Source organism: Callithrix jacchus, chromosome 7 (genome assembly GCF_049354715.1).
Source record: "Callithrix jacchus isolate 240 chromosome 7, calJac240_pri, whole genome shotgun sequence".
Taxonomy (NCBI): domain Eukaryota; kingdom Metazoa; phylum Chordata; class Mammalia; order Primates; family Cebidae; genus Callithrix; species Callithrix jacchus.
This window is the reverse complement of record NC_133508.1, coordinates 56,254,870-56,279,481: the sequence shown is the minus strand read 5'-3', so window position 1 is coordinate 56,279,481 and position 24,612 is coordinate 56,254,870. Positions and strand designations below refer to the sequence as shown.

At 51.3% G+C, this 24,612-nt stretch overlaps 1 protein-coding gene and 1 pseudogene across 4 annotated transcripts in view; both read left to right on the top strand.

The window, feature by feature from the left end:
• CAPZB (capping actin protein of muscle Z-line subunit beta) overlaps window positions 1-24,612 on the top strand; it is a 149,882-nt gene that overhangs the window by 113,748 nt on the left and 11,522 nt on the right. For all 4 annotated transcript variants that reach the window (XM_002750368.6, XM_003733354.6, XM_035307977.3 and 1 more), the window contains exons 5-6: window positions 18,229-18,370; window positions 19,037-19,153. In XM_002750368.6, the coding sequence (XP_002750414.1) occupies window positions 18,229-18,370; window positions 19,037-19,153 (259 nt within the window). The remainder of the gene's footprint in view (window positions 1-18,228; window positions 18,371-19,036; window positions 19,154-24,612) is intronic.
• On the top strand, window positions 20,259-23,432 carry LOC144577116 (uncharacterized; annotated as a pseudogene).

Below are 24,612 nucleotides of genomic sequence, written 5' to 3'. Positions count from 1 at the left end.
CAGAGGTAGTAGAACACCCCTTTCTTGTCAACTTTCGTCCAGCCCTTCCCAATATAAATGCTTTCTCACAGAAAATCTTATTTGTTATCCCCTAAGCGAAGCCACAGCTCTCCCACCTGTCTTCTGTTCAGGTTGGCAGAGGGGTTCAGGCAAGTGTCACTCTGAGAGGGGGCATCTACCCAATGCTCCCTTCTGCTGGCTTGGTCACCCTGAGCCTGAGGGGCCTGGAAGGTGGTGGCCACTGTCCCCGGCCTGGTGAGAGATGCCTGGAGCCTCAGCCAGATCCATCCTGCCAGGAGAAAAGGGGAGTGGCTGGAGAAGCCATCCTGTAAGAGCGGGCTGGGCTCGCCCTCGTGCCCAGGAGGGCTGCACAGGTGCAGCTGCCACTCTCAGGGAACACACTTCAAGCTAGAGCTTCCAACCCCCCTGGCATTTGGGGGGTTGGAAGAACAGACTGTGTTGACAGGGTCTAATTCCTGACAATTCCATTGCTTCTGATTTCTTGGATCCTGATGAATCACAGTTAGGACCACGCTTGGCTTGAGCTCCAGCCTCATGACCACCAACCCCATCGAATGACTGAGAACTGCCAGGCTCCTGCCATGTTGGAGCAAGAATCCTCCCGTGAGGACAGTGCTGCAGCCAGCCTCCAGGGAGTCGCTTGTTTTATGGCCTAAAGAGTCTCTTTATGCTGGGAAGATTACACTGGACTTTGCTCACACAGAGATTTTACCATTAAAAAAAGTGGTGGCAGGGGTGGGGTGGACGCGGTGGCTTAGGCCTGTAATCCCAGCACTTTGGGAGGATGAGGCAGGTGGATCATGAGGTCAGGAGTTCAAGACCAGCCTGGTCAAGATGGTGAAACCTCGTCTCTACTAATACAAAAATTAGCCAGTTATGGTGGCGGGCGCCTGTAATCCCAGCTACTCGGGAGGCTGAGGCAGAGAATTGCTTGAACCTGGGAGGGGGAGTTTGCAATGAGCCAAGATCACGCCATTGCACTCCAGCCTGGGTGACAGAGTAAGACTCCATCTCAAAAAGGAATAAAGAGGCAGTGGGTGCCCTGTCCTGCCCTGCTCCTGCCCTCACAGTGCCCTGCTGGCTTATGCAGAAGACTGGACTTACCATCTATGGGCATGTTTGTTGTTGGCTGAAGTTTGAGAACAGTCTGGGCAACACAGCAAGACCCTGTACCTACAAAAAATAAAATAGAAACATTCGTCAGGCATAGGGGCACACACACATAGGCCTAGCTACTCAGCTGAGGTGGGAGGATCGCTTGATCCCAGGAGTTCAAGGCTGCAGCGAGTTATGGTCATGCCATCGTACAGCAGCCTGGGTGACAGAGTAAGACCTTGTCTCTGAAAAAAAAAGCACATGTGACAGGAGACATCAGTAAAGAGACAGCCTTGAGGGTCCAGAGCTCTAGAGCATGGTCCAGGCAACCCACAGCCCACATCAGCCTTCCCAGAGAGCAGAACTTACTGTCTCTCCAGAGGCTCCCTCTGCCACCAGAGAGAAATCTTCACTGGATCCTGAGGGAAAGACTTGGATTCTATCTTCAGGTTTGGGCTTTGATCCCTGGCTCTGTAAAGGCTCTGACTTTGCAGGGAGTTGGACTTAATCATTAGCACATGGAATCAATGTCAGAATAATGGAGCTGGGGCCAGGGGAAGGGTTGACCAGCAGACCTTTCTGGTTTGTAACTCCTCTGAGATGTGGCAACCCCTCTCCCCTGTGGATTGAAAGGGCCAGTAGTTGGGAGTGTGACTCCTCAAGGTGGGCAAAAAGCGAGTAGGGGCCCAGGGGGCTGAGTCCTGTGTCCTCACAGCTCCCTCTGAAGTCCACTAGCTCCTAGCTTGCTCTGGCCCTGCTGGGTCCCTGTGGCACTCTCACTTCCAGGTCCATTCCATACAGATGATTCCCTTCTCTGCTATCCTCAGGGACAGAAGGATCATAGTGGTACTTTCCCTGTGAGAATAACTGTCAAGCCACTGTTGATGGCATCAGCCAAACAGCCTTGTTTTTAGATTGAAAGAGCCAGTTTGTGCAAATGCTTAGAGATGACAAGCATGTTTTGCTGGCATGCTGGGGCTGGGTGAGGGCATTATCTGCCCTCAAGTCACCTTCATTTTCATCACTTCCCTTCCACAGCCAGGCCACACACCTGGTGCCCAACATCTAGGATGGTTTCTCCCAAGCCCTGAGATGGTTTTCAGCCTGTAATTGATGGGCCCTGCTCATCCAGGGGATGTCATGAGAATTGAGTGCCGAGGCAGAGAGAAAGACAGTGGAGCGGGCCAACTCACAGGTGGCTGGCTCAGAGGATGTCTTGACATTCTTTCTCGGCACAGCCGACTCTGCTTTCTTAGGCCCAAGCCTAGTCTGGTTCATCAGTCACAAAACCTTGTCTTTTGACCTAAGTGATCTTTCTTGGGAGAGACTTAAAAGTGGAGACTTCAGGGCCGGGCACAGTCACTCACGCCTGAAATTCCAGCACTTTGGGAGGCCGAGGTGGGTAGATCACCTGAGGTCAGGAGTTCGAGACCAGCCTGGCCAACATGGCAAAACCCTGTCTCTTACCAAAAATACAAAAATTGGCTGGGTGTGATGGCAGGTGCCTGTAATCCCAGCTACTTGGGAGGCTGAAGCAGAAGAATTGCTTGAAGCTGGGAGACAGAGGTTACAGTGAGCCAAAATCGTGCCATTCTACTCCAACCTGGGCAACAGAGTTAGTCTCAAAAAAAAAAAAAGTGGAGACTTTGCTGTGGGTCAGGCATCAGCAGCTGTCAGAGGAATATCTTGCTGGTGTGAGCAACCAGTGGGCTGCCATGAACCCCAAGATGAACACTTTGATTTTTTAGGTTCCTGGAGAAGACGGGAAACCTTCCCTGCTCGAGCTTTCACATGAAGTCTGGCCCTGGCTCTGCCAGCCCCAGGTTCTGCCTGGGACCAGATGTTCTGACCAAAGGACTGGCACCGCCTTCTTCCAAAGATGATTACTCCCATCTGTGCCAGACATCTCTCCCCATGCTCCGCAGTCCTTGGCTCTTGACTTGGAGCAGATAATACCTTCAAACATGCGGTTGTAATTTAATGGCCTTATAAGTTAATTTTAGTGGGTGTGCAATTGATTGAAATCAAAGCCTAATGAAGGCCGGAGTCCTGAGGGGTGGAGGAGCAGGGTGGGAGGGCATTTTGTGTTCTTCCTTGCTTCGGTTCCAAGATAATCTTCAAAAGCTTTCATTAGCTTTTCCAATCAGCCCTCCTAGTCTGGAAAAAGTTTATAGAGTGAAACAAGGCTGGCGCCCCTGTGGCAGTCCCTGGGCCCAAGGGCCTCTCCAGGAGTGGAGCAGTCCAGAGCATAGTGGATGGGCTCCCCCCAGGCTCCCCAGCACCTGTCCCCTCTCTGGGCCGTATCAGAACTTCAGCTGTTCTGCTCCTTTCCACCAGCCTCTGTCCCTCTTGTCAGAGGATGTTTGAGGAACATAGGCCCAGGAAAGGCAGGATGTCCATGTTCACATGTGAGAAATGTTCACACCTGATTTCCTGGGTTCTTGAAACTGCAGGTTCCCAGCCCTGGGGTCCTCAGGGCACCCCTTCCTCGGGACATGAACATGGAGGAACTGTGGGCGGTGGCAGAGATTCTCTAGGGAAATAATGCAGAAATATGAGCAGGCAGCTGAGGTGCTGGGGAATTTCCCAGGCAGAAGGCACCACCACCTCCCGCCAAAAGCCTCTAACCCTTACCACAGTGTCTGAGGCCTGGCCATGGAAGGGAGAGGACCTCAGCTTGAGAGAACTTTGGACTGGATTCTCTGTCTTTGCTTACTGAGCGACTGTGGGCGAGTTAGTTAACCTCTCTGAGCCATTTCCTTACCCTGAGGGGCCCCTCAGTGACACACTGTGCATCAGACTTCTGCCACACTCGCTCCTTGCATCCACCCAGCACCTTCTAGGGTGCTGGGTGACAGGGCTCTTTTAACTGTGCAACAGGTATCTGTATATGCGTCTTACATTGTGTGTGTTTATGATCACAGATATGGGCTGTTTGGGTGGCAGACCTGCTGAGGTAGCAGGTTTCATGATCGTGCAGGAAGGCTGTGGGTGTGGGATGTGGCTCTGCCACCACCTCCCACAACAAGGCCTCCAGGAAATCTCTGTCTTGAAAATGAATTAATGATTCCTACTCAGTCCACGTCATCAGGGTGCAGTGAGGCTGAACAGAGATGCTGGTAGTGCCCATCTGGCAACTGGAAGAGTCCTTGGGATCAGTCACCAAGTCTTTACTGGGAACCTGCCGGGGACGTTGCCATGCGCCCAGGGTCAGTGACAAACGTGTCAGGCCCAGTCTCTCCCTCGCGGGGCCCACGTTCCAGCACAGGAATGATGCACAGATGCACACAATACTTACACAGTTTGATCAATGCTGCGAAGGAATAAGAGCCGGGTCCTGTGGTGGGGAAGAGCAAAGGGTGTGGATGTTAGGGCAGGCGCTGAGGAAGGAACTGTGGGTCAGTTACTGGGTGTTTGCCAATTTGCCCTTGAGTGGAGAGAGCTAACAGACCTGACCTGAGACTGCTGTCCCTCGGAGGCCTGCTTAGAAGCTTGGCCCATGGCTGGCATCTGTGTGACTTCATAGAGCAGGACATTGAAAGCCAGTGCCTGGTTTCTCGGGACCTCAGCCCCTGCGCCTTCTCCCTTGGCTCCCTCTGCTCTGTCCCCTTTCACTGCAATAACCCTTGGCCCCAGGGGCAACTTTGTGCCGAGTTCTGTGAGTCCTTGTAGCAAATTATGAAGCCTCTGGTGGTCTTGGGGATCCTGGGCACAGTCCTGTACCGTGGTCAGGGAAGACAGTGCCCTGAGCAGTGGCCAACCCCTGAAGTGATTCCCACTGGTTGTGGGCAGTGAGTGGAGGCTGGAACAGGACAGGGCAGTGGGGAGAGGCACATAGGCCTGTTGGGTATGGGCTCTGGGTGTCATTCTGGGAACCTTGGGAAGGGTTTGAAAGGTTCCAAGGGTAGGACAGCTCTGATATGCATCCTGAGAAGTTCCTCGGAGGTAATGTGGAGGCTGGATTGGAGAGGCCAGGAGCAGGCACAGCCTGATGGCTCACCTTAGGTGGAGGGCTGCTTCCGGTGGTCTGGCTGAGTGAGCTCTGCAGTTGCAGGTGCCCAGGGTTTTCCCCTGCTGGAAACAGCCAGGCCTGGAGTCAGAGTCCCACTGGGAGGTGGACGGAGTAAGGGGAGTAACGGGGAATGCTTATGAGTGTCCTGGAGCTGCAAGGATGGTTTGGTTGGGCACCTGCTTCTTCACTCCCTGCCCCTCCAGTGAGGTCTGTGTTCTCATTCCCAGGCCTCTGGAAGGATCCTGTGACTGGCACCACTGGCCATACATCTTGCACTCAGGGATGGCAGGGTAGAGCCAGGTCATCTGTGGCCTCTGGCATGTCCACAGTGTCATTAGCCCTTGGGTTTAAACATGTTTGTGTCTTCAGCCATGTGTCCACAGGGCCTCTGAGAACCCGCCCTGCCTGCTATGGGACACCGGCTTGCTGCTGCCTGGGGCTTGAGAGAAAATGCCAGAAGCATTTAATGGGGAAACCCAAACCCACCTCAGTTGTGTTGTTTTCACGGAGTAGGGAGAAAGGTCTAGAGAAACTTCAGCTTTGGGGGAGTAGAGCTGGGCCTGCTCCTTGCTCTTGAAGTGAGTTTCAGCTCTTTTTTGATCACTGCTCCCAGTCAGGGTGTCTGCTGCAGTTATCAGGCCCCTAAAGAGTGGGTCTAGACAGGCTTGCATGCTGCCCCCTGTCCTGGGAGGTCCCCTTTCATCTGGCATCCTAAAGCTGGAGGCCAGTGTCTGGTTGCTGTGGCATGTGAGGTCTGATTTTCATCTGCTGGAAGAAAGTTAAATGGAAAACAGGAGGGTGCAGGAAACAAGTTTGCTTATAAACATGATCCCCGAGTCAGCATCAGGGACTCTGATGCCTCCAGAATTCTTGGGTTCCTCTAACCAGATGTCACACAGTCATGCTTTGGTTTGTGCAGTTGCATGCGCTGGAAGTGCTCTCTCCCTTGGTCAAGCCCCCTCATCCTGCCGGAGAACCTATACTCCCCTCGCTGAGATGCTTCCTGGGCTTCTGTGATGGATGGAAAGCTGCTTTGTGCAAGTATCAAGAATAGGCAGGTGTGGCTCACACCTTTCATCTCAGTGTCTGGGGCCTATGGTGGGAGGATCACTTGAGCCCAGGAGCTAGAAGCTGCAGTGAACTATGATCGCACCACCACACTCCCACCTGGGTGACAGAGGGAGACCCCAGCTCTAATTTTAAAAAAAGGCATTCTTGCAGTGAGCCAGCCAGCAGCCCCAGTAGCCTCAGGCAGAGAACCTTCCAAAATCCCCAGTACAGGGTGCTCAGGGCATGTCCCAGCCCTGAGTCTCTAACTCTCTCCACTTTTTTTTTTAAGAAAGGAAGGGAGGGAGGTATAGAAGGAAGGAAGAAAAATGGAGATGGTGTGTGGGGGGGGTCTCACTATGTTGCCCAGGCTGTTCTCAAACTCTTGGCCTCAAGTGATCCTCCCATCTTGGCCTTCCAAAGTGCCAGGATTATAGGCATGAGCCACTGCACTCAGCCTCACTTTCTCCACTTTGGGGCAGCTTTGTGTTCAGTCATGTGGCTTCATACATGGATCTAACCTTCAGGCTGACTCTGTTCTGTCCACCTGCACTCCATCCCACTACACAGCTGGCATGTCTCAGGGCGGCCAGGCAGCCTGGCATGGGGCAGAACATGGGCACTGGGGCCAGCCAAGCCTGACATCTACCCCCAGATCCCTGCTTCTCAGCCTGTGACTTGGGCACATTCCTTATCTCTTTGGGTTACGGTTTTCTTAAATGTAAAAAAAAAGATCTGTAGGCCAGGTGTGGTGGCTCACGCTTGTAATCCCAATCCCAGCACTTTGGGAGGCTGAGGTGGGTGAATCACCTGAGGTCTAGAGATCGAGACCATCCTGACTAACACAGCGAAACCCTGTGTCTACTAAAAATACAAAAAATTAGTCGGGCATGGTGGCATGCGCCTGTAGTCCCAGCTACTCGGGAGGCTGAGGCAGGAGAATCGCTTGAACCGGGAGATGGAGGTTGCAGTGAGCCGAGATCTCGCCACTGCACTCCAACCTGGTGACAGAGTGAGACTCCGTCTCAAAAAAAAAGAGAGAGAGAGAGAGATCTGCAAAGCCCGTGACACAATGAGTTCTTGACAGTGGCAGCGCTTTGGGTGAGAAGGATGAGTTGGAAGCCCAGAAAGTCTTGACTGTTGACGGCTTATGAGGTAGCTGCATGGGGCCGGTGTTTTCACAGGTAGTCCAGAGGGCAGTGGTGCCGAGTATGGTCAGATCCCAAAGCCAGATCTCAGAGCCAAATAGCCGGCCCCTGCAGCAGCACCATTGTTTCCAGAAAGGCCTTCATTATTTCTCTTTAAGTAAAGAAATAAAAGCCTCATGAAAGAGAGGCTATAAAGCGCAGCAGCCGCAGTCCAGATGTGCACTTCTAAGTGCAACTGGCATGAAAGTCGCACATGCCTAAGCTGATTGGTATGTTAACTCGGGGGATTGTTGCACCTGTGTGCACTGGAAGGCATTTCCGCTGAATACCTGTCCTGTGTCCACGGGCAGCCTCTGGGCTGTGTTTTCTAAACCATGGTGAAAACAGCTGGTCTCAACACACAAACAAGGGTGGTCGAGTTTCAGCATCAGCTAGCTCTCAACATGGCCCGCCCAAAGTCAAGTGTTGATCTTTCTCCATTTTGTGTGGAGCCTGTGCCTGTGGGTACGGAACCGCTCCCAGTAAGCAGCGCTTTGTGTTTCTGAGGGACGCTTTCAGGGCAGTTCAGAACACGTTGAGGCTGCCTTCTCCTCCCCTCTGCTCAGAAAGTAAGGGCCTGGTGGAAACCAACAGCCACCACTTGTTGAGTGCTTGCTCTGCCAGGTGCCATGGCAAGTGCTTGCCCGTCCGCTTTTTTTCTTGTGATCTTCCTCGTGTCTCCTCATGCCTGTGCGCCAGATGCATCTTGAGTGCAGACTGGTACAACCAGTGTAAGGAAAACAAGCCACGCTCTCCAGCCCCTCGTGTGCCGTCTGCAGCTCTCTGGACTTTGCAACGTTGTGCCCACTGGGCAGCGCCCACGCCCACCTATTGGATAGGGGATGCACTCGGCTTCTTGAAGTTGGCCACATGGCAGCCAACAGAGCAAAAAGGAATGTTGGTCTACACGACGAGGAAGGGGGCCAGGTTTTAGATGCCTCTCTGAGCAGATTGGAGAGTTTTCTCTCTTTCCTGGGGTGGAGTTGGATTGTTCCCACCTGTGAATACCAGGTGTCTGTTTTATTGTAAGCATGTTAAGGATGATCAGAAAAACAAGCTACTGCTGAGAGCTGGGGATTTTCATTTCTTTTTTACCCTAGGAGGGAACAAAAAGGCATTGTTCTGGGGCCAGAACCTCAGCTGCCAGGGAATGGCTGTGCCTCTGGGTTTTATTCTCTTCCTCTTTGCCACAAAATCAGCCGTGGGGCTTGGGAGTTTCTATTTGTTTGTTTGTTTGTTGTTGTTGTTTCTTTTGAGACTGAATTTTGTTCTTGTCGCCAAGGCTGGAGTGTAGTGGTGCCATCTCAGCTCACTGTAACCTCCGCCCCCCGGGTTCAAGCAATTCTCCTGCCTCAGCCTCCTGAGTAGTTGGGATTACAGGCGCCCAATATCACACCTGGCTAATTTTTGTATTTTCAGTAGAAACGGGGTTCACCATGTTGGCCAGGTTGGTCTCAAACTCCTGACCACAGGTGATCTGCCTGCCTCGGCCTCTCAAAGTGCTGGGATTCCAGTCGTGAGGCACCACACCCAGCCAGGAGTTTGTTTGAACTAATGCCTGTATAACCTTGTCTTTGTCATGACCAAGCGCCAGTTATAGCAAAGTGTCCCTCGTGATCATTTACTTTATTTGTATATATATATGTATATTTTGAGACAGGGTCTTGCTGTGTTTTGTGTGTGTGCGTGTGTGTGTGTGCGTGTGTGTGTGTGCGTGTATTTTTTTTTTTTTTTTTTTTGAGACAGGTCTTACCAGAACTCCTGGGCTCAAGTGATCTCCCACCTTGGCCTCCTAAAGTGCTGGGATTTTAGGCGTGCTCCACCACACTTATTTGTCCGGCCTAAGACCACTTATTTGTCCCAGGTCTTGCTGCTACTCCTTGGTGAGATACCAGAAGCAGAACACACCATACATGTGATGGAAAAACATAGGGTCAGAAAAGGAAGAATCGCGTGGAATCTTGCACATTGGAGCCATTTGAGGGACCAAGTCCCTAGCTTAGCACCAGATCATAGAGGAACTGCTTTTTTCAGTTACACCAGCATTTTTAAATTTTTCAGTCTGAACTCTTCAGTCAGCCCCACCTCCTGTGTACCCTTCTACCTCTCCCTTATCACCCTAGCAGGTCCCTTCGACTCAGTCAAGGCTGTGGGCATTTCCATCTCTATACTGACTCTTGATCTGGAACTCAGTGACATCCTCACTTGTACAGTCTCCTGCTTTCACATCTACTCCTGTGCATAAAGACCCCTGGGGAAGAGTGGCTTGGATACAATACAGATCACTACAGACTCAGAATCCCAAAAGAGACGTGGAAATGTTGAAGGCATGTCTATGAGAGTGATCTGTAACAGATTTGAGTGGAAGGTGACGTTATTGGGTCCAGTCTACCAAGTTCTCAAGTCCAGGATGTGAGAGGCAATTTCATAGCAACACATAAGAGAAAATATTCAGCTGTGCATGGTGGCTCGTGCCTGTAACCCCAGCACTCTGGGAGGCCAAAGTGGGAAGCTTACTTGAGCCCAGGAGTTCAAGACCCACCTGAGCAACATAGCGAGACTCTGTCTCTACAAAAAGTTTAAAATTAGCTGGGTATGGTGGCATGCATCTGTAGTCCCAGCTACTCAGGAGGCTGAGGTGGGAGGATTACTTGAGCCCAGAAGGCCAAAACTGCAATGAGCCATGGTCATGCCATTGAACTCCAGCCTGGGCAAGAGAACGAGACGCTGTCTCAAAAAAAAAGAGAGAAAAAAGAAAAAAATTACTCCATTTGAGGTGACCGCAAGTTCAGTTTGTGTCAGCATGAATTAGGTGTGATTGCTAATCAGATCTTGAGTGCCGGAGGGAAGAATAGCCTGTTTGCCAAGAGATGTGCTGGTCTCTGCTCTGCATTAGTTAACACTTAGTTGGAACATTGTTTTCTGTTCTTTTTGTTTGTTTTGTTTTGTTTGTGGGGTATGGGGGTGGGGGGGATTCTTTTCTTTTTTGAGACAGAGTTTCTCTCTTGTTGCCCAGGCTAGAGTGCAGCGGTGCAATCTCAGCTCACCACACCTCTGCCTCCCAGGTTCGAGCAATTCTCCTGCCTAAGCCTCCCGAGTAGCTGGGATTACAGGCATGCGCCACCACACCTAGTTAATTTTGTTTTGTTTTTTTTTTAAATAGAGACGGTGTTTCTCCATGTTGGCCAGGATGGTCTCGATACCTTGACCTCGTGACCCACCCACCTCAGCCTCCAAAAGTGCTGGGATTCCAGGTGTGAGCCACCGCGCCTGGCCAACACTTAGTTGGGGCATCATTTTCTGTTCTTTCAAGAAGGATACTGGCAACCTGGAGTATGTTCAGAAGCATAAACAAGGTATTGAATCATATAAGGAATAACATGAAGATGAGAAGGCCAGAAGAGAGAAAGCTTGGAGTTTATGTAAGCCAGTTTTAAAAGCTTGAAAGGACTATACCAGGAGAGTGCGTTAAGTTCTGGTTTCATGTGATTCCAGAAGGCAGTAGTGAGAAGTTTTCACTTAAGTCCAGAGAGAAGTCTGTTCTGAGTTGTTCAGAACAGAAATGTTTTTGCCTCGGGATTGTAATGAGTTCGCCATCACTGGAGGTGTGTAAGCAGAGGTTTGACAGAGACTTAAGATGTTAGGAACCTGCTCTGTGGTGCTCAGTCAGCCTCATACAGGCCCTGATGCAACCACCAAATCCTGCAATGTCAGAGCTGGGAGGGACCCTCTATACGGGGCTCTGATCCAGCTCTTTGATTTTACACATAAAAAGGTTTTTTGCACTATGCTGGTGCCAGATAAATACTCCTTTGTCATTCACTGGGCTTTATTCAGTGAAGTTGACTACAGGAAAAAGCCCTTTCCAGCATCTATGGAGCTTACCTTATGATGCCCCTAACTTGGCTGCATCTGTGGGTGCTGCCTATGCCTCAGTGTCACAGATGGTCTCAGGCCAGACGTCCAAGTCCTGTGAGTGTGGCCCAGCCCGCTAACAGCCAAAAGGTTGTGTCTCAGTGAGCTCGTGCTGGAAAGCCCCGCTCCCAGCAGGTCCCTCCTGGCCTTGGTTCTTGTGGCATGTGACTCATTACCTGTTGGGAGCCAGCTCTTCTCCCGGGGGTGATTTGAAAGGAAGGAGGAAAGGCCCACTTCAAAGCCCCTTCCACTCCCATTTTCCCTGTTACATTTGCAGCCCAGTGTTGGCCAGGCCTGGGAATTGGGTAATTTCTAGTTACAGCTCAGATTCCCGGAACAGGTTTCCATCCCAGGTCTCCACGCACACCTCAGCTTCAGACACTCCATAAAGCTTTTGGAGCTGAAATCTTTTTTCTTTTCTTTTTCTTTTGTGAAGTAGGTCATTTTGTGTGTGAAGTATTATGTTTTCCCTTTTTTCTCCTTACCCCCAGAAGTCCTGTGGTTGAAACGTTTGGGACATAGAATCTATATATGCGACTATGACATTATTCAACTGGAAGAGTGATTTTCCGGGAAAAACAACCTTAAAAACTCTGAGAAGAATAGAATTATTGACACATTAGGCTTTTATCTGATCCATGTTTAGGGACCAAGGCTAACATAGAAGAAAACCCAACCAGATGTTTAATTGTAATCAGCTGTGCTGATAAACAGCTGGCCTCATGGGAGGGCCTTGCCCTTGGCTCCTGGCTCCTCCAGCTCAGAGGTGCCCTCTGGTTTGCCAGTCTCCTGGAGTTTTGAAACCTATATCTGCCTGTTGTGATCAGCATAATTTTCACATGGTAGGACTTACAGAGCCAACTCAGAGTGGCTTAGTCCCAGCTGACCGAATGAGCTGCCATTCTGTTTGCCTTTAAAATGTTAATCTTTGCTGGGTGAGCTGGCTCAAACCTGTAATCCCAGCACTTTGGGAGGCCCACGCAGGTGTTTGAGACCAGCCTGGGCAACATAGCAAGACCCTGTCTCTACAAAAAAAATTAAAATAAAAAATAAGTAGCCATGCATGGTGGTGCACATCTGTGGTCCCAGCTACTTTGGGAGGCTGGGGAAGTAGAATCACTTGAACCCAGGAAGTCAAGGCTGCAGTCAAGGCTGTGAGTCATGATTGTACCACCACACTCCAGCCTGGACATCAAAGTGAGACCGTGTCTCAAAAAAACAAAACAAAACAAAACAAAATGTTAATCTATGTTAGGAAAGTCTTAAAAGCCACCAGGACCATTGGTAAAATGGATGACACTCAGTTGAAGGAGTTTGCTCTTTGGCAGACACCAGCAAACAGGTGACTCCAGCACTTTGCTCCCAGTCATTCCCAGGTGGATCTGTCATTTCACCCCCTCCTCATCTTCCTGGAGCTTCTGAGCCCACCCCCTCACCCCCCAACTTCATGGTTCAACACTTGTCCAAGCAGATTTCTCTGCAGTCTTTCTGAGGTGGTCCCTGTGTTGTCCCGGCCACTGGGAGCCCTGATTTGAGTGTGTCGTTCAGCCTCTTGACTGTGGGTATTGATTTCAGCCCTGTGCTGCTTTCCATTTAAGAAGGAGGCCTAGGAAAATCCCGTGCTTTTCTCTTTGGGCCTCCATGTTTTATTTTTTTTATACAGACTGGCCTTGAACTCCTAGGCTCAAGCAGTCCTCCCCACTCAGCCTCCCAAAGTGCTAGGATTGCAGGTATGAGTCGCTGCACCTGGCCTGGGCCTGCCTGTTTAAAAGAGGTTTTGACCAAGCCCTGTGGCCATGCCTGTAATCCCAGCACTTTGTGAGACTGAGGCTAGTGGATCAATTGAGGCCAGGAGTTAGAGACCAACCTGGGCGACATGGTGAGACCCGGTCTCTACTAAAAATAAAAAAAATTAGCTAGGTGTGGTGGCAGGCCCCTGGAAGCCCAGCTACTTTGGGAGGCTGAAGCAGGAGAATCACCTGAACCGGGAGGTAGAGGTTGCAATGCGCTGAGGTCATGCCACTGGACTTCAGCTTGAGCAACAGAGTGAGACTGTCTCTCAGATAAAGTTAAAAGTTCTCCCTTCTGCCTCCTTGACCAGAGACCTCACTGCAGGGACTTTCTGGGCTTTCCCTCGAGCCCAAATCAGCCGAGTGTGGTAGTCAGTCCTGGGCCCATTCCTCCCTCCCTGCAGAGTTGGGGATTTTGAAATTGTCAGGCACGGGCAGGGGCCAAGGCAGGGCGGGTGAATTCCTCTGCAGCCTGCTCTCAGCGCCTGGCCACATTTGATCGTTCTCTCACATGGACGTGCGAGGCCTGAGAGTGAGTCGCTGGCGATGGCAGAGCCACCTTATTGGAATAGCATGTTAGCATTTAAACAATATTAATACTATTTGACTCATTAAATATACAAAGGCCAGTTAAAGTGCTTCCATGTGTGGGCTGTTAGTTCTGGCGGGCGACTCCTCAGATGGCTTCATGTGGTTTCAGACAACATTTTAGCACATTCTTAAAATACCCACAAAAGCCTTTATGTAAAAACTCATAAATGCAAACCACATAAAAATTATTTTTTTCCTTGTTTCATGTCGTTATGATCAAAGTACAGTAGGTAAGAAGTAAATTTTCAAAAGCGCGTTGTGGTCCCTCTTTAATTAATGCTTCACGCGCAGCACAAGGCCATAAAGCACACAGTGGGGGGCGCTGCCTGTGCGCCCTGCAGTCACCTCCCGCTGAAGGTGCCCGGAGCCATCCTGACAGCACTTGCCCGAGAGGCCGGTGCTTCCGGGTGATTCTGAAACTGGCCTTTATAAGTGTGCAGTCCTAGCTGGGCATGGTGGCATGTGCCTGTAATCCCAGCTACTCAGGAGGCTGAGGCAGGAGAATTGCCTGAACCCAAGAGGCGGAGGTTGCAGTGAGCCGAGATCACGCCTGGGTAACGAGAGCAAAACTCCGTCTCAAAAAAAAAAAAAAAAAAAAAAATTTGTGCAGTCCTCTGCTCCCTTTGTCTCAGAATGTCAGGTTGAGACTTGTGGCTGCTCCAGTCCCTGGAGATCCCTTTTCGTGAATGGAAAGCAAGTCCATTCTTGAATTATTGTGGTGTTTCAGCTGTACCTGCAGGTGCCAGGTCTCGGCACGTCTGACTCACCTCAGTTGGGAACACCCCGATTCACAGAGGGAACAGATTCAAAGCATGGGACCAACCGCCCCACCTCTAACTCTGCCGCCGTTGTTTCTTTATTAAAAGTCAAATCGACGGTAAATGAGGATACTACCTGATGGAATACTGCCCTTGCTATTAAAAATGATTATGGAGATAATGTGGCTCCGTGGAAAAATGCTCATGATTCTGTGCCAAGTGAAAACAGCCAAATTCATCGTGGTACCCTTGCTGTGCTCACGGTTATATAAAAATCATGCATCTGGACTGGAAGGGAATTTGGAAAAATCAGATTTATGGGATAAGTTGATTTATGGTATTGTGGGCTAATTTTCATATTTCCTTTTTTTAAAAAACAATAATGTTCTTGCAGTAAGTTTTTAAGTTGTGGGTAAAAGAATAGTAACCCCACAAAGAGGTCACAGTTGAGCTTGCGTTTTTACCTCCCCTGGCCCCGGCATTTGAAACGTTAGACCTGGTCACTGTGGCCCGCCAAAGAGAAGCTGCCCACAGTGGAAGCCAGGCCACGGGGTGGGACTTTGGACTGGAAACGGCCGGTTCCACCTTATAAAACTTTAATGCGGTTGTTTTATTTTTCTGGAAGAAATGGAGCACTCAGGGATGGGTTTGAGGGGAAGCAGCCGTAGGCCACCTGGTGCTTTTGAACTGGTCATTGGATAGTGTCAACAAGGGCTGTCAGGCCATCGGGATTTCTCCTGGTTCTTCTCCAGGGCAGCCTGATCTGCGACCCCCAGTGTCCCAGCACACAGAAAAGAGCAAGCCATGGGCAGGCACGGCACCGCAGCTCTGCACAGAGCTGTGAAGGAGCGGAAGGATGAAATGCCTGGGCTGCAAGCCTTCTTTCCAGAACGGCCAAAGGAAAGAAGGAATGATTGGCCCATCCTTCTTGCCAGCACAGGAAAAGCCACAGTTTTCAAAGTGGGTGTTTCTGTTTTTTTTTTCTTCCCCTACTTCTGATGTGGGGCTGCTCTCCCTGTAAACCGACTGAGGGGGAAAACCGTATGCTAGAACCAACCCATCTGTCGCCAACATGAAGGGTATGAGCAGGTCTGTTGGGAGTTGCTCTTCCCTCAGTGGTATTGATGTGCCTCGTAAGTTAACTTTCGAGAATCCAGGAGAACAAGCCAGAAAGGCTCACAGAGCCCACGCTGCCAGTCACCTGAGCCCTGCTAAACCCCAGGTCCAGCAGGCAGAGTCAGTCCCTCTCCAGGTGTTTTGGGAGCATTCCAGAAGTGCCTGGTCTGTCCAGCTCTGTGTGGGGCCAGTCCAGACCAGGAGGGCCCTGTGGAGGTAGATGGGGCCTTGGGCGCTGGACCAAAGCACTCATCTGCTTACCTCGCCTCGCCCCGAGAAGGGCGAGTTTGGAGAGAGACTGAAGTAAAGGAAATGATCTTCTGAAGCGGGGTCCCTGGGTGCCAATGTTGGCCAGTTTCCTGGACCTTACCTGTGCCAGCAGTGAGCTCTGGGCCGCACAGGTGTGTCTGTTCATCCAGTGGTCCTTGTACTCTCATAGGAAGGATGCCTGTGCTGCACCTGCCAGAGCCAGACCCTTCCCCACCCTGCACAGTGACCAGCGATTAGCTCAGCAGCTGGCACCAGACACCTCCATCCCACAGGTGTTCCCTGAGTGACTCTTGTGTCAGCCAGGCAGTCCTGCCCTCATCTGCCTCCTGCAGACTGGCGCATGGGAGGCACGGTGGTGAATTCCATTTGATAGCTTCATTGCAGTGGGTGGTGCAGAAGGAAGGAATGGGGCAGATGTGGTCCTACAGCAGGGGCTGGCCTCAGCCTGCCTGAGGGAGCCCTGCAAGGGAGGGCCCAGGGTAGCCCAGCTGAATCAGCCCCCTGGGCGCTCCACAGTTCTGCTGGTTGGAGCAAGGGCAGACCAGCCAGGGCACCCTGTGTCTTATGTACACATGCAGGAGATTCTCATTCTCCTGGGAGGGTGCTTTGCTTCCTTGGTCTGAAAGTCTCTTAGTTCCATTACACTCTGGTGTATTCGTGTACTGATTTTTTACAAAAGCTTTTTAGTTTGGAATAGTATGACTTACTGTAAGATTGCACAAAAAAAGGATGGGGAGAGACTACAGAGAATTCTTGTACCCATCACCCACATTCTCTAAATATGAACATTTACCGTGTGTATTTTTTGTTGTATAATAGCTTTGGTGAGACATTATATATAGATACATGTTAATTCTAATACTTAATTTTAATAATGAAAACGACAATGACCATTTGGCAGGTGTCTAATTTCTTAATCGTTTTTGTCTCTCAACAGCCCTGGAAAGTAGATTAAGTCCCTAAGGCCCATGTTCACACAGCTGGTCCCATAGTAAATAGTTGTTGGGCAGATGTATGCCTGAGCATAGCTCATAGCTGGGGGTGCTAGAGCTGTCACTGAGTCTGACTCCCAAGCCTTTGCCTACCCAGTGCACCATGCTGCCCACCTTCCCAGCTGTGTGGGGCTGAGGGAGTGTGCTCCTAGAATACACCTACCACACTGTGGCTCTGGGGCTTAATAGGGGTCAGAGAGGCCTGAGACTTTCTGATAAAGATGTGCTCACCATGAGAGATGAGATTGCTCACAGTTGGTTATCAGCAGAGATAAGAGTCCTCTCTTTGGGGCTTAACTGGGATTGGAGAGGTTACAGACTTTCCCCGCAAGAAATGAGATTTCGCATAGTCTCCGTTGGTTATCAGCAGCTTTTGCAGTTCTCATCAGCTGACCCCACCCCTCGACTCTGCTCATGGCAGCCCCAGTGAGCCACAGTAGCTGACCTGGGTCGGTTGGGTTTGGGATCCCAGACTGATTCCCTTTTTTCATCTTGCCTTTTGTTTTCTTCTTCTATTTGATCATAATTAGAAATGTTTCTGGGTGGGGGGTGGTGGCTTATGCCCATAATCCCAGCACTTTGGAGGCCAAGGCAGGAGGATCACGTAAGATCAGGAGTTCCAGAGCAGCCTGGCCAACGTGGCAAAACTCCATCTCTACTGAAAATACAAAAATCAGCCTGGTGCGGTGGTGCGCACCTGTAATCCCAGCTACTTCGGGAGGCTGAGGCCAGGAGAATCATTTGAACCTAGGAGGTGGAGGTCGCAGTGAGCTGAGATGGTGCCACTGCACTCCGGTGTGGGCAACAAAGCGAGACTTCATCTCAAAAATAAATAAATAAATAAAAGAGATGTTTCTGTATTGACTCAGATTTGAGGCGGAAGCTCTGTCTCAAGCTGAGCCCTTCATTTCCATCTAGTGCTTTGTGGGAAGCTGCTCCAAAAGATCAGCAGGAGCCCTGGTCTGCCAGGATCAGGAGGGATCAGGATGTAGGGAGTTTGTTGCTATATTTTCTCCCCTATAAAATATCCCAAAAGACAGAAATATCGAACAGCCGTGGTCACTCCAGTGGTTGTGGCCTGCATGGATTATCACTGGATGTCACTCGCTGTACTGTGTTTTTTATCTGGAAGGAGTGTGAGGCCCAGAGAGGTTCAGTAATCCAAAGACCACAAAGCTAGAGGAGGTGGCGGAGCCCAAACTCAAATTCATCTTTATGACACTAAACCTAATATTCCCCCAAGGGTGCTGCACCACCTCCCCCAGCGAGAGGACGATCAGAACACACCTAAGGATTGTCTCCTACAGCCGTTGCAGGGAAGGCCCCGAATCCCAGACAGGTGTTCAGGTGAATCTTGGCTGAGCAACAGCCTGGGACCCAGGCTGATGATCTGTCATTTAACATCTAACAGGCACATTGGCCTGTTTCCTGCAGGTATTTTGAAGGCGGCGTCTCATCTGTCTACCTCTGGGATCTGGATCATGGCTTTGCTGGAGTGATCCTCATAAAGAAGGCTGGAGATGGATCAAAGAAGATCAAAGGCTGCTGGGATTCCATCCACGTGGTGGAAGTGCAGGTACTGCCCACCAGCAGCTGGTGGCCGGGGCCGCCGAGTGTAGATGGCACACCAAACAGTGCAGCCCTGCTCTCCAGCAGATGCAGGGGAAATGCTGTGATCTCTGAACCCCTGCTAATTCTGAAAAATGCCTCAAAGCCATTTGGATAAAGATAAGTCAAGACTGCAGTGGTCATTGATTATTAAGTTCCCAAAAGAAATACACAATTAGAAATGTTGTCCCTTTAAAAACCAGTCAGGTTTTTATAAGAAAAATAATATTGTGAGGCCAGGTGCGGTGGCTCATGCCTGTACTCCCAGCAGTTGGGGAAGCTGAGGCGGGCAGATCACCAGAGGTCAGGAGTTCAAGACCAGCCTGGCCAACATGGCAAAACCCTGTCTCTACTGAAGACAAAAAAATTACCCGGGTGTGGTGGCGGGCGCCTGTGATCCCAGCTACTTGGGAGGCTGAGGCAGGAGAATCATGTGAATCTGGGAGGCGGAGGCTGCAGTGTCTAAGATCATACCACTGCACTCCAGCCTGGACAACAGAGCCAGATTTTGTCTCAAAACAAAAGGTAATATTTGAATAATGACCTAGGAAGGGAGATGTTAGGATAACCCTGAGTTTAAGGGGCCACTTCAGGCTCTTCCCTAGCTCAGCAGGTCTCTGTCTTGTCCTTCCAGGAGAAATCCAGCGGCCGCACCGCCCATTACAAGTTGACCTCCACGGTGATGCTGTGGCTGCAGACCAACAAATCCGGCTCTGGCACCATGAACCTCGGAGGCAGCCTCACCAGACAGGTAGAGTTACCGCTCCTAGCCACGTGCCTGTGCCCACCAGTGCTGGCCTCAGCACTGATCTGCACAGATGAGTGAGCCGGGGCCCCATTTAGGGTAAATGTGTTCAGCCAGCTGTAAATCCACCATCTGAGTAGGTAGGGCTTCACATTTTCATGAATGCGATTTCAATGAAAGCCCTCTAGGCTGTATGAGGTTGCCCACAGCTACCGACACCGTGCTAGCCTTCTGCTGAGGGAGCCAGGCGCTGGCCATGGCTCCTCCTTACCCCTCAGGGCCCCACACACCCCCATGCTTCAGGCTCACGTTGTGCTGTGAGAAGCCGTTCCTGGCTCTGTTTGCGGTCTCTGTGGCCATGCCCGGCCCATCAGTCAGGCCCGCTCTCTGGAAGCCACTTAACCTGCTGCACCTTGCAGCCCTCAGCCTAGTCCAAGGACCAGCATCAGTATCACCTAAGAGCTTGTCAGAAAGGCAGAAATACCGGGCCCCACCCAGACCTGGCAAATCAGGATCTCCATTTTCGCAAAATTCTCCAGGTAATGTGTGCGCATTGAAATTTAAGAAGTGCCCTACTGGGTACCTCTCTCTTACCCATCTTTTGTTTGGGTATCACTAGCGACCCTTCTCTACAGTGTTGCTCCCAGGTTCTGTCTGAGGCAAACTTGGACTTGGACCGGAAGGTCCTGCCTCCCCTGAGCAGATTTGCCTGCACTTCTACTATAGCTGTTCCTATAAGCATCTAGGTGGGTTTAAGATCCTTGTATAAGGGTCCACGTTCAGGCCCCTTCAACCCCCATCCCAAGAGAAGGCCTTAACCTTGTGACGGTGCAGTGCCACCAGCTGCTTGGCGTGAAGAGGAAAGAGAAAGCACAGACCAAGCACAACTGGGCTTTAGAAGGATCCTGTTTTGCCTTCAGCGAAGTTGGTATCAGCAGAAACCACACGGCCTTGAGAGCCTCAGGAGGGAGCCACTTTCTGAAAGGATGCCCTTCCATTCTCGGTTCCAGTAGTCCCTGACTCCACTGTGAGGGTTCCTTCTAACGTCAGAGAGCTCTTTCAGTAAGATAGTTATGCTCTCGATAGCTGTGGATAGAAAAAATATGACCGAATGGATCAAGGTAGTAAATCTTTTTTTTATTTTTTTTTGGTGAGACAATGTCTCACTCTGTCGCCCAGGCTGGAGTGCAGTTGTATGATCTTGGCTCACTGCAACCTCCGCTCTGGGTTCAAGCGATTCTCCTGCCTCAGCCCCACAAGTAGCTGGCATTACAGGCACGCAGCACCATGCCCAGCTACTTTTCTGTATTGTTAGTAGAGATGGGGTTTCACCATGTTGGCCAGGCTGGTCTCCAACTCCTGACCTCAAGTGATCTGCCCAGCTCGGCCTCCCAAAGCGCTAGGATTATAGGCATGAGCCACCACGCCCGGCCCAATGTAGTAAATCTTTTAAGTGAATTTGTATTCTGCTAGTTACAACAACATCTACATGTATTTAAAAAATATGGTTCAAGATGAATGTCAGCCATCATGCCTGGGACCCCCCCCCCCCCCCGACCTGTAGAAGCTCCGCTGCCCCTCCTGTGTCAGAGGGGCTGGAGGCCAGAAAGGATGTTGGGGTCTTCTTTTTGGCCTCTGGGCAGGGATGTCCTGGTCCCATCCCAGAACTGTGCACTAGGCTCATGGGGGCACTTTGCCTTTTTGCGTGGAAGTGGACTGCGATCTTTCAGGGGCCACTGGCTGGGGAGGAGCAGCCAAACTCCCAGGCAACCAGCTCTCCTGCAGCTCAACTCCCCCACATCCTGCCACCTGGGGAGTGGGTGGAAAATCCTGACTCTATCCAGAGACTGCTTCCTGCACCACTTACCACTCCAGGCTGTTGATAATTCCACCTGGTTTACAGTAACCTGGACAAATATTTAATCCTCAGCCCTCCTAATGGTTTAAATCAGCGCTGTCAGCCCATGGCCAGAGCCTGGTTCCGGCTCGCTGTGAGCAGTGTCTCCTGCCAAGTGAGACCCAGGCCTGATGAGTGCCTGTCCTCAGCACACCTCGGCCAGGGCTTCGGACCGTGTTTGCATTGCCTTTTGCTCTTGGGGCTTTAATGAGGAAATTCATGCTCTGTCATCATTCTAACGGCCGATCACATAATTCATCTGAGGTGCATTAAAGCTGGGGCTGGGTTCCAATGTAAGTAACTACAGGACGGGGAGGGATTGCAATGAGGTAGACAAATCTGAGTTAATGATGCACAGCTTCTGAGCAGACAAGGGAAGTGAGGGTTGCAGAGCTTGGCTGCAGGTCCCAGAGGAGCCTCGGGAAAATGGCTGTGCTTGCTTGGCTGGGAGGTGAAGGGCTCTGGGAGAGGTGAGCAGATCGTTGGTAGCATGAACCTGCATGCTTTGCATCCTGTCCCCTCTGATTAGATTCTAAGCAAGGTCCAGTTATTCCCATTTTACAGGTGAGGAAGCTGAGATTCAAACTCAAATAAATTGCCCATATAATTTTTTTTAAAACCTTTTTTTTTTTTTTTTGAGACGGAGTCTCGCTCTTGGTGCCCAAGATGGAGTCCAATGGTGCCATCTCGGCTCACTGCAACCTCCGCCTCCTGGGTTCAAGCAATTATCCTGCCTCAGTCTCCCAAGTAGCTGGGATTACAGGCATGTACCACCACACTTGGCCAATTTTTGTGTTTTTAGTAGAGTCGGGGTTTCTCCATGTTGGTCAGGTTGGTCTGGAACTCTTGACCTCAGGCGATCCACCCACCTCAGCCTACCAAAGTGCTGGGATTATAGGCATGAGCCACCACCCCTGGCTTGCCCATAAATATTAAACAGTAAGACGCAAAGCCAGGATGTGAACCCAGATTTGTCTGGTGAGAAAAAAAATATGCTACTTTCTGCCACACTACAACTGTTTTGGTCTTAATTCATCCCCTGGGCCTGCCATTCAGTGACTGCTAAATAAACAATCAGATGGAAGTACATGGGGCAGTCAGCTCAGTGTAGACAGGACACTGTCTCTGCAGCTGGCATGAGCAGTGGCCCTGTGGCCTTGTAAGCAGGCAGCCCCTGGAAGCAGGACCAACCCTCTAGAGCCCACATGGGGTTGGGGCTCCCTGGGGGTGTGCTGAGCAGCGCTGCCCTCTGGCCCCCTCCTGTGGCTGTGCCTTTGTCTTTCAGGATGACCTCCAGTGGAAAGCCACTTGGCCGCAAGTGGCCACGGCCATGCATTCACTACTAGAGGCAGTCAGGGGGGCTTTGAGGTTTCTAGGGAGTCCAGTGATCTGATCACAACTGTGTTTTCAGAAGGTGGCTGTGCCAGCAGGCCTGGGGAAAGCAGTTAGAGTCATCCAGGAGAGAAGACTTGGTGGTCAGTGCAGAAGCTGGTGTCCATCCAATGCAGGAGGTGGCAGGGACGGAAACGGAGAGCGGCAGGGGAAGAAGGGCGGGCTGGGAGGCGTTCTGGAGCAGAGTGGTCGGGCTGGGCCACAAATGAGATGTGAGGTGGGGTCAGATGAGAGCCCCTCACTCGAGTTCCTCCTTACACAGTCCTCATGACAACCTGGGCTGGGCTTTTCCTCTGGAAACTTGGCCTCATCCAGGTCACCCACACTCACATGCCCCATGTGTGTCAGGAAGGAAGGCTGCTTGGTTTTGGAGCCATCTCCCCAGGCCCTGACCCCAAGAGCCCTCCCAGCCAGCATCAGCACCCTCAGCAAGGCCCCGTGAGTTCCCAGTTCTCCCAGGGTCCTGTGATCCAGCCTGCCTCACCTTGGCAGCAGCCACAGCTGCCCTTCCCCATGTGTGGCCCCGGGTGTACCCTCATCTTCCTGTTTCCCATGGCCCATCTGGAGAAGACCACTGGCTTTGGCTTACTGGCACCTCCAGGGGTCCCTTTCGTGGGCACACCAGGCTGTGCCCCATGCCCACTCGAGTCTCAGTGTAGGCAGCTGATGGTAGGCCAGTGGCTGGGGCAGAGCACCACTCTCCTGGGCACATGTGACAGAGGTGGAGAGCCTGAGCTGTGCCTGCCAGCCAGTGAGGACACAGCTAGCATGCAGCCAGGCCACGATCCCTCTGCCCAGCCCTGCCTCCATCACTTTCGCCTTTTATTCCTCCCACCCACTACCACCAAAAGATGTTTCTAGGGACATCTGCTGGAAGACAAGGTGAATAGCTAAAGTGTTCTGGCAAATTCCTGCAGCAGTGGGGCTGTTGGAGAGGTGAGCCACAGGTCTCATGGAGGCTCCTTACAGCCAGGTCATACCTTCCTGCCAAGGGTTGTGGACATGTGAGGGATGGCAGGCAGAAGGTGCCCTCTGGCGCACTGCCACGTGGGCCCCCATGGGAGGGCTATGGAGTAAGTGAAAAAAGGTTGCCAGCCCCGAGTTCCAAAATAGTGAAAAGGAAGTTGTACTGAGAGGTCACTTCTCCTGTGTGACAGGAGATGTGGGAAAGAGGCGAGACCGCAAATCTCTGAAGAGAGATCCAAGGTTTCCCATCCGGGGATGGGCCCTGCAGATGTTCGTTTGATATTTTTTCAGCTTGTAAATATTTAGAAATGAAGGTGGAGTGTTTTGCTGAGTCGGGAGATCAGACAGGTCATTGGCTAGTAAGCCCTGTCTCCCCACTCAGCAGTAGACGCCCGCAGTATATCTTCAGGCAGTAAAAGCCCAGCAGAGTCTCTTGCCTGTGTACCCTAGCAGGAATGTCCTCTCTGACTTGTGCTTGGCAGTTAGGCCAGGCAGTATATTTTCATCACAGGGATGAAGCCCATTGCCCTTCCAGATGGAGGGAACAAAGGGTGGGCCGGGCCCGACTTGGCAGGCCCAGGAGTGCACGCTCGCTGGGGAGGCCTGGTTGCAGCTGCAGACATGCTCCTGGTGTCCCGTGGGGCTCCTGGGTTCAGTGGTGGAGATGCTTGAGCAGCACAGCTTTGAGGGGCAGCTGGGTTTTTGTCAGATGACCTGGGGTAGAGTAACCAGTGCCTGGCTGAGAAGGAAAGCTGGCATGAGACAGGCTCCCCACAACCATCCCATGCTGTGAAGGGCAGAAACAGGAGGGGAAGGGACCAGAGATCCCTGGCAGGAGGCAGCTGAGGCAGGGATGGACCCTGCTCATGTTCTCTGAATCCTGGATTGTGGTTTGTCCTTCAATTTTCTGGTTAAGGATATAGATGATACTGAGGCAGCAGAGAGGTCTTATAAAGGGAAGCAGGTTTCAGAATCACCCAGACCTTCGTTCAGATCCCAGCCCAGGATCTCTCCAGCTCTGTGACCTAGACAGACCACTCCACATCTTTGAAACTCAGTGTTGATAATGCCCATTTTGATGATATGATAATTCCAGCACTTCGAGAGGCTGAGACAAGAGGATTGCTTGGCCAGGGGTTCGAGACCAACCTGGGCAATAGCTGTACCATCCCCCCCGCTCCCTCCCAACAAAACAAAAAATTAGCTGGGT